The following is an 18,723-nucleotide window of genomic DNA, read 5'->3' as shown; positions in this document are numbered from 1 at the left end:
GTATCACATTCATCTTTGTACCCTTGCAATTTAAAACAGAGCTTTACCCATAATGGCAGGAATTTACTGAACGTTTATGTTACCAAAAGCAAATGTGTGAAAGTGATAATATTTTACTTATTTATACAGCAACCCTTCCATTTGTTTCTAGTAATAAATTTCAAGCCTAACTTTAAAAGAGATGTGAAAAACACCAGGGTGCATGCGTACACGCAAGCACACTGACAGATGCTTTAAATCATCCTGTTAGACAACAGTGCTGAACTCTGAGACCAAAAAACCCCAGAAAGACTGTCCAAAAAATGGAAATATTCGAATGATGAAGAACTACATATTATAACAGTACTTAGTACATCAGGATGCTATCATTTTGAGTTTATATTTTGTCTGTTGCTATTACTAGTCAAATATCTCATCCTTCCTCCTAGAATGTTCTTCCCCTTCTCCACTTTAAGGACCATATAAAATTCAGATTAAGATATTCCTGAGAAGTCTTCCAGTGACTTCTTCAGATGGAGATAACTCCTCCAACCTTCACACTCCCATTATACTTTACAGGCAGTATCTATCCAACCTTCACACTCCCACTATACTTTACAGGCAGTATCTATCTTACTATCTATCTAGTCTCCCTGACTGCTCACATAGCCAACTTCTTTTATAGTCTGGGCACTCCTAGAGGACGGGACCTTGTGGTACCGAAATCATTTTTTCTGAGCATTGCTAGAGTGTCTGGCACATATAATCCCTCAAATTCTCCTCGCCAAAATAGCAACATCAACATCATCCTGTTCCTTCAAGGCTCTTGCATTTGGCTATAACCCTGTCTCTTACCCTCAGTCTATTTCACCCCCTTATTCAGTGAAGATACTGTCAATCAGCTTACAATTTACCTCCATCCTAACTTTTCCCGCCATTGTGAGTGACATAGATGTCCATGTAATAAAACCTATCCATTATCATATCCTCACTTGTTGACTTCCTGTCTTCATGGTCTTATCTATTCAGTCTCAGCACCCACATCCAAGGTAACACTGTAGTCCTTGTTATCACTCATAAGGGATCCATTTTTTTTTTTTTTTTTTTTGGTGAATTATTTGCGTGCTTCTTAAAGCATCTTTTATTTCCAGTTTTAATCAGCAGAGTAAGGACAGAATTGGTTTTGACAGAGCCATCCTGGAAGGGGTCGTAGGGCTGCAGTGAGCTGGGGACCACCGGGGTTTTGGGTGGTGGTGCTGGCTGTGGCTTGAGGCCCAGGAGCTCCGGGCAGGGATCCATTTTTATAACCATTAATTTAAATAGTCTACATTGAGATCAAAATGCCTATTTCCTTGTTCAACTTAACACACCACCACCATTTTTTACTTCACTGGGACCAATAGTTCACTGACCCCATACTTTCTCTCAAATGATTGGTCGTGTTCTTTTCCATTTTCCTTTTATTCAGTTTATGTACATGATCAATACTTGCTAATACCTTAAACTGTCCTATCCTTCCTGTTAGCAATTACTCTAGCTAATCCTGGATGAAATAATCATCCTGAGGGTTTTTTTTTGCCCCCCCCCCCCCGAAGATTCATTTATTTATTTTAGAGAGAAAGCCAGCAGGGAGAGGGGCAGGAGAAGAGAGAGGATCCTCAAGCACACTCTGTGCTAAGGACAGAGCCAGATGAGGGGCTCAATCTCAGGATCCTGACATCATGACCTGAGCTGAAACCAAGTATCAGCCACCCAACGAACTGAGCCACCCAGGAACCCCTCATCCTGAGTTCTTTAATGCAGCCTGCAAGAGCTGGGAAATACTTGAGACATTCTATCTACATTAAATTCATTATAACTACCACGAAATAGGCTCTTAGGAAACCTATTATATTTTTTTGTTCAATTTCTTCTATGACTACTTTAAACCTGTGCCTGCCTTCTAAAACACCTGACCTTGGGAAAAAAATAAAAATAAAAATAAAACACCTGACCTTCCTCTTCTCTCTTTTCCAATTTTATGGAGAAAATGAACATCAAAGGGGAACCATCATCTTTCCACTACAATGAATGCAAATTTACTTGTATCACCTACTCTCCTCTATTAACCTATTCTCCTACCCAATGTGTGACATTCATCTTCTAGTTGTATTTTGGATCTCACCTTTTCTGCTTTCTTAGAACCCTTACTACACACTACCCCTTTACTCTTGCACTGTCGATCTCTTACGTGGTTGTTTCTATTGATTTTTAATCATGCTTAACTCATTTTCACTAGAGACAAGACAAACATTCTCACTATGAAGATCACTAGGAGTACCCTCTCTCTACAACTGCCTCAGAGCCAAGCTTTCAGAGAGGCTCAAACTCCCTAACTCCATTTCTACTTACCACATAATCCCGTTGGATTTCCATTCTCATCAGTCCACTAAAAGCTATTACAAAAGACATCAATGATTTCTAAAAGTCCCTCAAATCCAACAGGAATTTTTCAGGCTTCACTTTACTTGCAATCTCAGCAGCATTTGACACTGTTGACCTCTTCTCCTTCTAAGGAACACTTAGAATACTCTCCAGGATTTCCTCCATCCTCTCTAGTCACTCTACCTTGCTCTTCTTTGAAGACTCCTCCACCCCTAGCCAGTTTTACGTTCAAAGGCAGTCCTAAGCCAACTCTTCTTTTCACAACATACTTTTTAGACCTAAGTGATCTTACCTGTGTATATTGTAATTTACCTCCTAAACAAGATGACTCAATAATTTCTTGCCTTCACCTAAGACTCTCTTTTAGCTCCAGACCTAAATGTGCCACTGTCTACTTGGTATTTCCTTTTCAGCAGGCTTAAAATCATCTACCACACACACTTGAACCCATGTTCTTCACTCCCAAATGGATTCCTTTTTTGTTATTTATATTTCAGGGAAAAGAACAATCCTTTTGTTCAATTATAAACCTAGGGCTCATTTTAAGTAGCTTTCTTTTCTAAATCCCTCACAATCAATCTGTTACCAAGTTGTGTCAATTTTACCTCCAATTATATCCCAAATTGTACCACTTTTCCCCCTACCTTGACCTCCTCGTTCTCTTGGGTGGGTTACTGGTAACTGGTTTGTCTACATCCATCCTTGCCCCTCTCCAACCAGTTATTCACAACTCAGAATACTTTTTTTCTAAGATTTTATTTATTTGACAGAAAGAGAGAGAAAGAGAGCAAGTGTGCACACACGCACCAGAGGGAGAGTGAGAAGCAGACTCCCCAGTAGGCAGGGAGCCCAATTCAAGACTCAATCCCAGTACTCCAGGATTATGATCTGCGCCAAAAGCAGACGCTTTTGGTAACTGAACCACAAGGTGCCTAGAATACATTTTTTAATACACAGATCTGATGACAGACCTTTACGTAATTCTCTTTGTTTGCAGTTTGTCTTAGGATGGCCACATGGGCCTACTTTTAATCCTTTATCTCCACCATGCTTCCACCTACCACCAAGTCTTTACACTTGCTGTTCTCTCTGGTAGGAATGCTCTTTACCACTCTATCATCTCATCCTTCTGATTTTGGATCAAATGCCATTGCTCAGTGAAATCTTTCTGTCTTCAGACAGTGTTAAAACTCCCTTTTATAAGTACTTAGAAGTGCTTCTAGAACTTGTCATGACATTTATTTTAAGTTAAACATTTTATTTGTAATCTGAATACAATCTGATGTGTCTTCTTCCCAATAGGTTATAAATTCCATGAAGGTCAAGTGTCTGGTTTTACTCAACATTACACCTAACATAGTGATGGTACAGTATGAGTTTTCAATAAGTATTTGTTAAATAAATGACCAGAAAGATTGTAACACTCACTTGTTCATTCACTTTTTCAAATGCCTAATATATTAACAAAGTGCAGAGTGATCAGGTTTCTTTCCTACCAGATATACTAACCTGTTTGGAATTTATTTTGAAGTTTGGTTTAGGAAAAAAAAATTCATACTTGCATAGTAAAAAGCCATTCAGACTAGATTTTAACTGGAAAAAAAACAAACAAACTGTAACATTTAAAAAAAATTATTTATTTGACAGAAAGAGAGAGAGACAGCTTGAGCACACAAGCAGGGAGAGAAGCAGGATCTCTGCTGAGCAGGGAGCCAGACATAGGGTTCAATCCTAGGACACCAAGATCATGACCTAAGCCGAAGACAGACCTTAACTGACTGAGCCACCCACGTACCAAAACTGCTACACTTCATATGCAGTAAAATGGGGATTTATAACACATTTTTCTTGAGGGTCACTTATGAGATAAATTAATAGTGAGTTATAAAGTATGCACTAAAATATATTAGCAACTGTTTCTAATAGCTGTAGCCCAGAGGTACATAAGATGATGATATGATATTTGTTAAGTGCTGTCAACTGAACTGAACTAATAAACTGCAGTTAGCAGAGTTGTTCCTCAGTTACATTCCAATCATGGGAAAGCTAAACTCCAATTTTAAAATTCCAATTTAAGAAGTACTATGTTTGTCATTACTGCATAAGGGAATTCTAAAAGAAAAGGGAATGCTTTATGTATGTAGTTCCATGCCAAAACCAAAAAAATCCTTTTCAACTTTTTGACTTTTCCAGTATTTGTGTGCAGGCAGTAGGAATATTTGATTAAGTTTAATATATTAGAAAAATAAGTACATTCATTTTATGTAACAATGGAAATATTTTATTTTTCTCACCACTGCTCACCCCAAGCACTTACCTTTCTTCAAACATTTAACTTTATTTTTGCAAAACTGACAAACAGGTATCAAGAGCCTCTCAGTTAGGATTCAAAATTCATTTGCACTTAGGAATTAGGAAGTAGGTTGACAGAAAACCCAAAAGTCAACAAAAAGGCCCAAAACATTCAATACTGACAGAAAGCCAATGTACTACTTAAGGGCAATGTGCTTTGGTTTCCCAACCAAAAGCAAAGAGAACTACCATTGTTAGAAATGTGAAAAGGGTAGGATGCTGTCTGGGAAGGAAGGAAGGAGGGAAAGAGAAAGACAGCAAGGAGAAAACAGAAGTATAACGGAATGAAATGTGCTGACAAAGAAACAAAATGAAAAAAAGTGAAAGGGAAGAGTTTGAAGAAAGAAAATGAAGGACAAATCTCAAATCATTAGTAAGACTGCCAAACACAAGCTGAGGGCTTCCAAGTAGCAAAATAATGCATTTAATCTATAAGAGCAGAAGAAAAAGACACACAGACACACAACACATGTGCTGAAAGTGAGGGGTCATTGAGAACCTACACAAGCAGATGCCCTCTGTAAGGGTAAAATCTCAACCCAGTAATGTAACCTGGATTACCTCTTGGGTAGACAGTACAAAAATATGATCATATCTAAATTAAGTGGAAAGCTAATATACCTGCTTGGGAAAAGACCATGTGGGCACCTGGGGAAGGGTCAATATAAACACAGGAAAGAGCAAAAGCTGGCAGTGTCTGATTCAAGCCTTTTGAGTAAGAACTATTCCCCAGTTCAGAGATGAGAAATCCAGTTTGTACTGGAGTAACTCAATTATGAGGACAAATGTATCACAGCCCAACAACGAACTATATAACTAAAACCCCTTTCTATGGTTCTACATTTCAAGGAGTTAAGATAGATCAGTATTCAGTAAAAGAATATTTTACAATGTGAGCATTACTGTGTTACATTAGATATATTTAATAAACTAGCTTCCTCATTTTTATAGTCTCTTATAAGCTATGGTTAATGTGAATTTGACTTTGAAAGAATGAGCTATGTTTTGGGGGTGACAAGGATGGCAAGTTTCTGATCTATGAAGCTGAGAGCAAACTATGGTCCAATGACAAAAGTAAAAACTACTTTGAACTGACAGTTAACCATCTAAGAGCCAGTCAATTAGATAGCCATTTTTGGTAATTAACTGACTCTGCCATGCATTTAAATTAATCTCTAACAAAATCCCATAGTTGTTAGAAAACAATTCTTTCAAGACCTTTAGCTTAGAGTGCTAAAAAAAAACCCCTGAGTGTACCTAAGTTTCTTAGAGTACATTAAAACTTCTAGTTGCTTATTACTCATCAATCCGGTTGAATTAAAAAAAAAAAAAAGAAAAAGACAACATTCTGTCCATGAGGCTGTTACAAAACAGGCATTCTTCACATACTGCTGAGAGAAATACAAATTGGTATACTCCTTCTGGGAAACTCTGGCAACATCTAACAAAATTCCTACTTCTAGGAATCCACCCAGAAGCTATATCTCCAGCAACAGGGAAGGACCATGAATAAAACTGTTCACTGCGGAGTTCCTATAAAACACTGCACAAGAGACACAATAATGTATATAAATAAAGCACAAGCAATGTGGTATTCTAGAATCAATGCAGGAGATATGCATGCATTATCATGAGTAAAACCCTAAAATTGTGTGGTGAAAACTAACTTTTAAGGATTTTTTTAAAGCTTTCATTTATTGACTTACTTGAGAGAGAGAGCATGCACACATGTAGGAGGAGAAGGGGTGTAGAGGGACAAGTCAACTCCCCACTGAAGGTGGAGTCCAATGTGGGGCTCAAGTGCAGCACCCGAAGATCATGACCTAAGCCAATGTCTGAAGCTTAATGGACTGAGCCACCCTGGTGTCCTGAAAAGTAACTTTTATAATGATACTTGTGGTATAACACTGCCATTAATACAGTAACATATGCACATTTAAAAATGCATGGGCATTTATAATACTATGGGCATATATAACATAATAGATGCTGATATATGTTACTAAATTACAAAAAATTGTGGATGAGAAAATTACACTGAATGAGTAAGAATTACTTCTGAGACAGAAGGTGGGTGGAATTAAGCATTACAATATAGCAAAATATTGACACTTGATAAATACAAGAAGTAGATCATAAGGACATTTGTTATATTATTTTTTTTTTTTTTTTTTAAAGATTTTATTTATTTATTTGAGAGAGAGAGAGACAGTGAGAGAGAGCACGAGCGAGGAGAAGGTCAGAGAGCGAAGCAGACTCCCCATGGAGCTGGGAGCCTGATGTGGGACTCGATCCCGGGACTCCAGGATCACGCCCTGAGCCGAAGGCAGTCGTCCAACCAACTGCGCCACCCAGGCGTCCCTGTTATATTATTTTTTATATGATTGAACTACATCATAGTTGACAAAATTAATTATTGTATAATTACTTATTACTAATTATTGTGGTATTAATTATAGAGAAGGATTCTAATTTGACCATTTGGATGATAACTTACTGTTGACTTATATTTTTTTACTTTTGATGAGCAGCAATTTAAAAATGCTAGAATGTGGGGCACCTGGGTGGCTCAGTGGATTAAGCCTCTGCCTTGGGCTCAGGTCATGATCTCAGTGTCCTGGGATCAAGCCCCACACTGGGCTCCCTGCTTGACGAAAAGCCTGCTTCTCCCTCTTTCTCTCTGCCTGCCTCTGCCTACTTGTGATCTCTGTTTGTCAACTAAATAAATAAAATCCTTTTAAAAAAAAGGCTAGAATGCTTGGTGATTAACTACAACTTAATCATTATTGAGCATATGCTGCCACCTAGCAAAACTTCCCAGAATAATTTAACAATCAAAGAGAAAATGGTTCTCTTCTTACGGATAGACCCTGATTTATTACTTTGGGGGAAAAAATATTAAAAAGTATTACACACTCAACTATGAAATAGGAGCTATGTAACTTCAAAAGCACACAAAAATATAGTTCTTGACATTCTTATCTTTTACAGTATGTGGAGGCAAATCATTTTGCTCTCCGGCACTTTATTTATTTATTTTTTAAGATTTTGTTTACTTATTTTACAGAGATCACAAGTAGTCAGAGAGGCAGGCAGAGAGTGAGGGGGAAGCAGGTTTCCTGCTGAGCAGAGAGCCCGATGTGGGGCTCGATTCCAGGACCCTGAGATCATGACCTGAGCCAAAGGCAGAGGCTTAACCACTGAGCCACCCAGGTGACCCTCTCCAGCACTCTAGATTCTACCTTCACTATCTTATAGAAAGTGGAAAGTGAGTGGGCTTCTTCGTAATTTGCTATTAGCAATGTCTGTTTCATATAAAGGTCCTTGGCCCTCCTACAGAATTAAAGTACGTGTTTAGACTGGTTCATGCCCCAGTGCTGATTTTGCATTTCACTGCTGCCTAACGAAACATGACTAGAGCAAATTCAGCTCTGGTTTAACAAATTCTTTATTTATTAGATGCTACGGTGCTGTTGTTTCCAATTCTGCATCCTTTCCCTAATTCTAACAGAAAGGGAGAAAAAGAGACCATACAGTTAGGAGATTTCCCTCCATCATGTGAACATAAAGTAACTCAAGATGAGCTGTCCATAGTTCATCTACCCAATGCTATTTACTCATTACTACCTATAAACAAGATCCCATGCTTGAGACTAGGGAACATGCTATAAGTCAGTTAAATATTCTCACTTCAAAGTCCATGTAAAGTACTGGTCAAAATAAGAAAATGCAATAAATAATCATAAGGTGAAGTAAAACATGATTTTTTTTTTTTAAGAAAAATAAAGGCAAAATTAGAAAGGTAAGATTTTATATACTCAAGAACAAATGTTACTTTAAAAACTTAGAATCAGGAAGTCATCTATAAATGTCAGGTTTTCTCCTTGGAAATTTTTCGAGAAGAATAAAAATATTAAAGGTAAAAGATACTGAAAATTAGCACAACGTAATAGGTGCCTGTGCAGGCAGGCTTTTTATGTTCAAAACAGACATTTTGGGAAATTAAATATGCTATAAAGTAGATGGCCACAGAACTATTTAAAAGAAAAAGCCATAATTAAAAATCAGCACAGATAATGAGCACCAATATTCCAAAGGTAATATCAGAGGTTTATAAATGTTTGAGGATCTGATGAAACCTATGGGCTCTTTTCCCCCAAGAGGCACACACACACACAAACACCAATTTACACATAATATCAGGTAGTTACAGGATCCCAGAATTCCTAAATCCCAGTTAAGGAGAGCTAATTTAAGTTATGAAGGATCATAAAAATGATGGCTAAAGTTTCTCAAGTTTCTTACTGAACACATCAGTATTGAGGATATGATACTGAGCAAAAGTTTAAAAAGACAGGTGGAGGAAACAGTGAATGTGAACTTTTTTGCAGATACATTTCTTCCTTGGAGAAGTTGTTAATTCATTTCTTTTACCAATGTTCTAAGAGGCAGTTTCTCTTAATTACTATCTTATAGTAATGACATTTGCCACTTATCTGTCATATTTGCTATATATTTCTTTCTAATTGGCTGTCTTTTTTAAATTTGGGGACGTTTCGCAGTTTTTATGTAGACAAATCTATATTTGTTTTTCCCTTTGTAGACATTTTTCTCCCATTATAACACCTTCCATCATTTCCACTTTTGCTGTCCTTTCCCTACCTTCATATGAGAATGTGTAAGATTTACTTTAACATGGGATATATACACTTCCTAATTTGATAAGCTCATCTAGTTGCCAGAAAACATTATCATGGAGCACATACATTGGTAGAGAGATACATACATTGGTAGAGAGAAAGAGGTAGACAAATGTTTCACGAGTAGAAAGTGGGGCGCGTGGGTGGCTCAGTTAAGCCTCTGCCTTCAGCTCTGGTCATGATCTCAGGGTCCTTGGATCAAGGCCTGCATTGGGCTCTCTGCTCAGCAGGGAGCCTGCCCCTCCCCCCACTGCCTCTCTGCCTACTTGTGATTTCTGTCAAATAAATAAATAAATAAAATCTTAAAAAAAAAAAAAGAGTACAAAGTGGTTGCACAAAGAACAGACATGCAACCCAGACTGAGGTGAATTTGTGAGGAATTCCTAAAGATCAAATTTTAACTGCTTTAAAAAGAGGACTGAGAATTAGCTAAGTGGGAAAAGAAAACACCGCAAGTGAAGAGGGCTAAAGGATTCTCATTAGTACTCTCACGGCAATTCCAAAATTGAATAGGACGCTCCCTCGTATTTCAAAGAATGCCCAAGGATTCACTCCAAAGAAGCTGTATTTTACGTTCTAGGCAAACTAATGAGAAAAAGCCCACCAAGTGTTTTCTGGAAGTAGCACACAATCTGTGTTGACGCGCATATGTTAAAAAACTTCAGAATTCCCCCGTTCTCTATATTCTGTACTCCACTTTCAAGTGAAATTCAGACTAATCACCTTGGCACTAAGGCAGTAATATCATTTAGTTTCATTTTCTACTGAATCCCAGAAGTTCTCATCAATGGAGAGTTATCTAGCCCTATACCACCCAAGGGATTTCCTCTTACCATCTCCTCCTTCCAGTCCCTGTCTGGAATGCTTTCTATTCCTCCACTAAATCACTGACTGCAATTAAGTGTAAGATCCTTAAAGACAGAGCAATCACTTTATTTTGCCTTCTTTGGCAACCTTTCTTCACTCCTTGTTTTTCCCGGCATGATTCTGTACCATCGGTGGGTGTTGCCTACCCTTTTCCATCAGAGCATAGGTTGCTTGGAATCAGAAAGTAGGTCTACACACAACTGTACAACATGAACAGTATGTCTTGGTCATGGCAAACACTTGAAAAGCCACTGAATAAAGAAGATAAAGAACTTCCTTTGCAGTAGCTGCGAGGTCCTCATCTGATTCTTGCTTTTTCAGCTTACTTTAAGTCTTCAGGCGTCTAATGACTTCCGTAAACAGAACCACAAAGTGGAAAGGGGACAGAGGCAGAAATGGTACCCTAGTGACACCGACACTTTGCTAGCAGTGATAAGGGGAAACACCTGATTTCAGACCGAATTTAAGAAAGAAGGAGAGAAGAGGCATTAGGGAGGGGAAAGTATGAACAACTCTTTCTAAAAACTTTGCGTCCATGGAAGGAAGAAATGGGAGAGTAGCTGGAGTAAGAAACGCGGGCGTACGTCCTTAGAAGCGACACGACCGCACTGAAGATGAGCAGTCCCTTAGTAAAGAGCTCTCAACCCCTCCGCTTCACCTCCGGCAACCAACAAAAGGCAGGAAACGCGTAGAGAATTTATTAGCGGTCTGGCGCTGTGCAAAAGCTTCCCATATTCCAATTAACTTAAATCTCACAACAACCTTGCAAAGAAGCTACTCTCAGAAGCTTCGTTCTACAGACGAGGGCACTGAATATTAAGATTACATGATCTTCCCAACATCCCACACATAAAAATTCACGCGGCCCGAGGACCAGAAACAGGTGTTTTGCTGCAGCCACCTGGGAGCCGTGAGGCGAAGTCACTGTGGCCAGGCTCCGAGTTCCGGGAAAGCCGCCCGGGCCCACCCAGAAGCTGCCCCAGCCGCACTCCCCACCCTCGCCCTCAGGACACCACGGGCTTGTCAGAAAGACCCACAGAAGCCATTGTGGCGGTCCTGAAGGGTAGCCCCACAGGTTCCCCCATGCCTCGGCGCCTACCTCGTTATTGAGGTTGAGAGTCCCCGGCTGCTCCATGGTGCGTCTGAAAAGATCCCGCGGCAGCAGCGGCAGCAGGCACGTGAACCGGAAAATCGCGGCTCCGTCACCACGCCCCTCTACGGCTGCCTTTGTGTCCCAAAACTCATCCGCGGCGCGTTCGGGCCGATGCTTGAGCAATAGGGAGATCGAGAACGGAAGTGAGTGAGAACAACTTCCGGAGGAGAGTGTTAACCGGCTGGAACCGCGCGTTCCTGTGAAAACCCGGCGCGGGCAGGTGGCCCGGAGGGCGCCCTGTAGCTGTTGCCGAGTTTAGAAGTTCTTTAAGATTCTGGTTTTATTATACTCGTTTGTAGGCGTGGCCCGGCTCTGTAAGGACCATGTTTTTGTGTGCCAGTGGGGAGGTGAAAGCCCTTTTAGGAAAGGGGCTTTTTAGGAAAGTAGAATTGAGTGACCAAATTTTGCTCTGAATTTTTAATCTAGCGTTTGTGAAGATTTCTGTGCTTTTAACAAGCAGCCCTTGTTGGATACAGCTTTTTCCCTCTAGGCTTCCTTTGTAGCTGAAGCACGAACATATTTTTTTCTGCACAATGTAATAAGGTTTAAATTTAGGTAATCAATGTTTAAATTTAAAGAAAAACTAAGGAGGCTCCTGGGTGGCTCAGTGGGGGTAAACACCTCTGCCTTTGGCTCAGGTCATGATCTCAGAGTCCTGGGATCCAGCCCAGTGTCAGGCTCTCCGCTGGTCAGGGAGCCTGCTTCCCTCTCTGCCTACTTGTGATCCCTGTCAAATAAATAAATAAATAAAATCTTTAAAAAATAAGGGAAAACCAAGATGAAAAAGTAGAACCTTTAAAGCAAAAACGTTTAAGGCACATTTGCAACTGCCTATGGGAATAGCTGTTTTGAAGTATTAGCCTGTAGGCAGAGGAGATATTCGGGAGTAAATCTGCATTAGGTAATCTTCTAATTAATAGTCAACACCAGGTAGTGTTGATAGTTAAAATGGATCAAAGTCTGGACAGAAGCTCTGCATGAATTATCTCCCAAGATATTCACAGAAATGTAAGGACATAGGAATTATTCTTATTTTACAGATGGGGAAATTGACTTCCAAGAAGCCAGGTGTCTCACCAGTAGTTGTCCAGCTGGGGCCAGCCACTGCCACAGGACTGCGGGATTGGTGACACAAATCTGCAGAGCCCAGTTCAAAGTGAAATTGCAAGACCCCTCACTCAAAAAGTAGGAAAGAGTTTTCTTTCTTTTTTTTTTCTTCCATGGTGTCTCTTGACATGCCATGTGTTTTTATTTGGTATTTAATGTGTTCTCTCAAGCACAGGGATATGGGTGGGTCTACTGCAGACCCTTACAGGAACCGGGGCCCTGCACCCCAGGACTCAGTGTGGATGCGTGTTTTGGAACAAGATGTCAGCAATTGCTGGGCAAAGACTAGAAAATAAGAAGGCAGAGTACTCAAGTGGAGGATGTAGGAGGCAGGGCCAAAAATGACCTGAGACTGGACCCTTGAAACAAGTTTCATTGTCTCTCTGGACTTCACATACAAAACTCAGATTCACAGATAAAATGAATAATTTCAGGACTGATGAAAGAACATTTAAGCTAGGCCTCATTATGAGCCTCTATCAGTCATACCCAGAGCCCATTTTCCTAAGTTGTGATTCTGTAGTCAAATTACTTCAAATCATACTTGCATTTGGGTTGGGATTCTTTTAGTTTAAGGTGTGATTTGGGCACAAATGCCTTGATAGTTGACTTCCTATTTGAATAATGTTGCACAAAAGTAGTTTTGCCACTAACAAGCCATACACTGAATTGTAATTGTCTTCTTATTCATTTACCTCTCCTTCTTAAAGCTGAGCTTCTGGACTGTAATGGCTTCTTCAACTCAGGTAGGTGGTAGACACTCCATTCATAGATACGTGGGAAAGGGCACCTTAAAGATAAGCTTAGAGCTTTAAGGAAAATGTGTCCTCTCACTGGGGAGAAAGTTGTTATGATTCCGTGATACTTCAGTAAATGTGTTCTTTTTTTTTTTTCCAATTTATTTATTTTCAGAAAAACAGTATTCATTATTTTTTCACCACACCCAGTGCTCCATGCAAGCCATTCCCTCTATAATACCCACCACCTGGTACCCCAACCTCCCACCCCCCCGCCACTTCAAACCCCTCAGACTGTTTTTCAGAGTCCATAGTCTCTCGTGGTTCACCTCCCCTTCCAATTTACCCAAATTCCCTACTCCTCTCTAACGCCCCTTGTCCTCCATGCTATTGGTTATGCTCCACAAATAAGTGAAACCATATGATAATTGACTCTCTCTGCTTGACTTATTTCACTCAGCATAATCTCTTCCAGTCCCGTCCATGTTGCTACAAAAGTTGGGTATTCATCCTTTCTGATGGAGGCATAATACTCCATAGTGTATATGGACCACATCTTCCTTATCCATTCATCCGTTGAAGGGCATCTTGGTTCTTTCCATAGTTTGGCGACTGTGGCCATTGCTGCTATAAACATTGGGGTACAGATGGCCCTTCTTTTCACGACATCTGTATCTTTGGGGTAAATACCCAGGAGTGCAATTGCAGGGTCGTAGGGAAGCTCTATTTTTAATTTCTTGAGGAATCTCCACACTGTTCTCCAAAGAGGCTGCACCAACTTGCATTCCCACCAACAGTGGAAGAGGGTTCCCCTTTCTCCACATCCTCTCCAACACATGTTGTTTCCTGTTTTGTTAATTTTGGCCATTCTAACTGGTGTAAGGTGATATCTCAATGTGGTTTTAATTTGAATCTCCCTGAGTAAATGTGTTCTTAATGTGATATTTGTCTGTGGCTCTTAAAGTCTCTGTAGTGTTTTCTGTGGACCACCCCTTCTATCCAATACCTCACCTCTCCAGCCAGCACAGTCTTCTCAGGTCAGGGTTTGTTTTCTATCTTTTCTTAGCCCAGGCTCTCTTCTTGGCCTTTCCCACTGCCAGCTCTGCTTTCTCAATGGTTACTTTTTAAGATTAGGTTAAGTTCCAGCCATCCTTTTAAAGAATCCTTTCTGTAGCTCCCAACAGAAGTTAATTTCTCACCAGCAGATCATTTTTATATTATTTAAAATAGCTTAACTTTAAGTTTTTGTTTTTTTCTGTAAAGACTGTTCTTTTATAATATAAGCTCTTGGCAAACTTAGATGCTTATTTTAAAAGTGAAGAGTAATTTTCCATTGTCCCTGATATCTTGTTATCTTGATTCTTTGCAAAGATGATTCTATTAACCTACTCTTATTAAGCTATTCACATTTCCTTTAGTAATAACAGTGTTTTTGTATTAAAGAAACTATAGGGTGGCACCTGAGTGGCTCAGTGGGTTAAAGCCTCTGCCTTCAGCTCAGGTCATGAATTCAGGTTCCTGGGATGGAGCCTGCTTCCCCCTCTCTCTGCCTGCCTCTCTACCTACTTGTGATCTCTGTCTGTCAAATAAATAAATAAATAAATAAATAAAAATAAAAAAAAAAAAGAAAAAGGAACTATAGGTTTCTCTCAAAAGCAATGCATCAAACCACCTTTACCTTTTCCTTCTTAAGGGTTAACCTGGATCAGTTAAATGGTGTCAGATATATGAAACAACAAGTTTATTATCATTAAGAGTAACACCTCTTTCCTCCTTATTACAGTGTTCTTTTAGTGAAAGTAAGGATCCATCATGTTGAATGGGAATCCAGTTTTCCAGTTTCAGGTTTCTCAAGAGTTTGTCAGATCCCAATCTATTTGGCTACTCAGGCTGCCAAAACAAAATACCACATACTGGGTGGCTCAAACAACAGAAATTTTTTTCTTACAGTTCTGAAGTGTGGAAGTCCAAGTTCAAGGTACCATCATGTTTGCTTCTGGTGAAGGTTCTCATCCTGGTGTGCAGACATAGCCTTCTTCTTGTGTACTCAGATGGCCTTTACAGTGTACACACCTAAAGAGAGAATTCTCTGGTTTCTCTCTCTCTCTCTGATGTCCGCTGATTTTCATTTAAAAATAATGATTCTTGGGCGCCTGGGTGGCTCAGTGGGTTAAGCCGCTGCCTTCGGCTCAGATCATGATCTCAGGGTCCTGGGATCGAGTCCCGCATCGGGCTCTCTGCTCAGCAGGGAGCCTGCTTCCCTCTCTCTCTCTCTCTGCCTGCCTTTCTGCCTACTTGTGATTTCTCTCTGTCAAATAAATAAATAAAATCTTTAAAAAAAATGATTCTTTTGGATTCAGGCTCTACCTTTATTACTTCATATCATCTTAATTACCTCCCTAAGACTTTATCTCCAAATACCATCACATTGGGGATTTTAGCTTCAGTATATGGATTGAGGGGAGGACCCACAATTCAGGACACTTTCTTTGAGAAAAGAAAATTATCTCAAAAATAATCTTTTCTTTATCTAACATTCCTGATGACTGCCATTTCTATTGTTAGATATGAAGATATCAGTTGATATTAGGACCTTACACTAAGTGAAATAATGAGACACAGAAAGACAAATACTACCTTAAACACTTACGTGAATCTAAAGCAGTCAAATTCAGAGAAGGAAGGAGTAGAATGGTGGTTGCCATTGAGGGGAAAATGGGGAGGTATTAGTCAAAGGGTAAGGAGTTTCAGCTATTTGGTTGAGTAAATCCTAGAGATCTGCACAGCATAGTGCTTATCGTTAACAATATTGTGTACTTAAAAATTTGCCAAGAGGATAGCTCTTATGTTGAGTGTGGGTTTTTTTCTAAGATTTTATTTATTTATTTAACAGACAGAGAGAACACGAGCAGGGGGAGTGAGAGAGAGAGAAGCTGACTTCCCGTGGAGCAGGGAGCCTGACACGAGGCTAGATCCCAGGAACCTGGGTTCATGACCTGAGCCAAAGGCAGACCCTTAAGGACTGAGCCACCTTGGAGCCCCTTATGTTGAGTGTTTTTACCCTCAAGACAGAGAGAGAGAGAGAGAGAAAAGCAGTATGCAATAGAAAAGGGCAGGAAAAAATTGGGAGGTGATGGATATACTAATGGCCTAGATTGTGGTTATGGTTTCCTGATATATAGTTCCCTCCAAAGTTATTAGGTTGAGTATATTAATTGTGTATAGCTTTTTGTATATCATCCTTACCTCAGTAAAGTGCTTTTAAAAGGCCAGTTATGGGCTGGTATTAACAAAGTGATTATAGTTCTACACCTTTCTATTAACTGAAAGAGTAGGTGAAAGAGAAGCTTTGGGGAGTCCTGTCATTTTTTTAAGCCCGTGGTGTCATTCGTAATCTCTTGTACTTGAACAGTTAGTAATTCCCTCACAACAGATAGCTATACAGCTGAGTGTTTCAGTACGGAGAACCACTGTGTTAAGTGTTTCGTTTTCCGGCTCTGCACCTTCAGTTCTCTATCCCTGGATGGCAGTGTTGTTCTCCAAATTTCACAATACAGTTGCAATTTGGAAGGTTCAAGAAAGCAGTCTAAGTAATTGGCTTATGATAGCATGAAAATTGTTGGATCTATCAGATTTTTGTATTTCTTTAATGCCTAAGACTAACCCCTCAGTTTTTAACTTTTGATTTGGAGTGAATACTATCCAGTAATCAACCCTCTGGGTGAACTACCAGTGGATGTATTTAAGAATTGAGTCTATATCTTAAATAAATCCATATATAAATTAAAAATAAATAAATAAATAAATAAATTTATATATATATAAAGGTATATATAACATACTGAAGAATGTAACTAGTTACTGTGTAGAAGACAGTAATTGGCAAGTCATTAGGCTAAGATGTTTACTAAATCAATCCTCTGACAGATTATTTTTTGCTTAAATTTCATTTGAATTTTTGTGGAGAGTTTTGGTTAGATTTGTTATTATATCTTTAGGAAAGCTAAAGAAAAATTTCCATTCTAGGAATTTTGGATATTAAAAATTTGAAAAAGATAGTTAATGTTATATAGCCAAGTTTTACAAAATCTGAAGGAATGGAGCTGACAAGTAGCAATGTAGTATTTTGGCTAAGAGGCTTGGCTCTGGAGTCAGACTATCTGATAAATTTTAATTTACCTCTTAATAACTATGTACCCTTGGGCAAATTATGTAAGCTCTCTGTGACAAGTTTTCTTTATAAAAATGGGAATGATAATCAACCTCATAGGATTGTTGTGATGATTAAACAAAAACACAGTGTAGGTTCTTTTTTTTTTTTTTAAAGATTTTATTTATTTATGTGAGAGAGAGACAGTGAGAGAGAGCATGAGCGAGGAGAAGGTCAGAGAGCGAAGCAGACTCCCCATGGAGCTGGGAGCCCGATGCGGGACCCGATCCCAGGACTCCGGGATCACGACCCGAGCCGAAGGCAGTCGTCCAACCAACTGAGCCACCCAGGCGTCCCACAGTGTAGGTTCTTAATGAATATTTACCTCTCAATAATTTAAACTGTTACTAGTTTCCATTACCTCATTTGATCTTAACAGTAACTTTGTGAGATAGGCATAGTGCATAAGAGGGAGTCATATCTTAGGAATAACAAATATGCCTGAGGTCATAGAGGTAATAAGAGGGCAATCCAAGTCTCTTGACATAAAATCACTGGTGGCAGTTTTATAACAATTTCATGATATGAAAGTATAAGTTACATTTATAATTTATGATTACTGTGCTATTCTTTCCCATTCACCTAATTATTTATTGATCAGTAACTAATGAATTAATGCACTTTATAAAATATATATCCCTTCTTATATATGATTTGTTTCTTTTAATTATTCTTCAGTTAACCCAAGATAAGCTCAAGATTATGCAACAAAGCCTATACTAATTTTAATTTAAGTCCAGAAAATGTTATTAAAGCCCAGTATATTAATTTTCAATATATGGCTTTGATTCATTTTAATCAACATTTTTGAACATTACCTTGCAAAGCATTATAATGGTTTCAGTAGGAGATAAATGATTAAGGTGTTGTCCTGTCCATGTTCACCAGGGATTTACAGAGTAATGAATTTAATAATTCTAACACCAAGGCCAACTGTATTAAGTGCTGTGGAAAGAGTATCATAGGGAAGAAAGAGAACAAATCAATGAGAAGACTTCCTAGAGGAGATAAGTTTTGTGTTCTTTTTTTGAAAGAGGCTGATGCTTAAAAAAGCAATAGAGGATCGGGAGAAAATTCTCAGCTAAGGAAATTTGTCATATAAAAACAAGGTAATAAAAGACATTTTATTTCATAAAGTAATATAAAGGATTTTTCATATATTCTTGAAGTTTTTAAAAACATTGTTAGATGTGG

The 18,723-nt window shown here is 39.0% G+C and overlaps 1 protein-coding gene across 1 annotated transcript in view; it reads right to left on the bottom strand.

Moving 5' to 3' along the window:
- The window catches only part of SRFBP1 (serum response factor binding protein 1), a 67,105-nt gene extending 55,508 nt beyond the window's left edge, over positions 1-11,597 (bottom strand). The window contains exon 1 of the mRNA XM_044263626.1: positions 11,422-11,597. Within this exon, the coding sequence (XP_044119561.1) occupies positions 11,422-11,457 (36 nt within the window). The 5' untranslated portion in view covers positions 11,458-11,597. The remainder of the gene's footprint in view (positions 1-11,421) is intronic.
- Positions 11,598-18,723: the final 7,126 nt, after the last annotated feature.

Source organism: Neovison vison, chromosome 1 (assembly GCF_020171115.1).
Source record: "Neovison vison isolate M4711 chromosome 1, ASM_NN_V1, whole genome shotgun sequence".
Taxonomy (NCBI): Eukaryota; Metazoa; Chordata; class Mammalia; order Carnivora; family Mustelidae; genus Neogale; species Neogale vison.
This window is presented reverse-complemented; position numbering and strand designations above follow the sequence as displayed.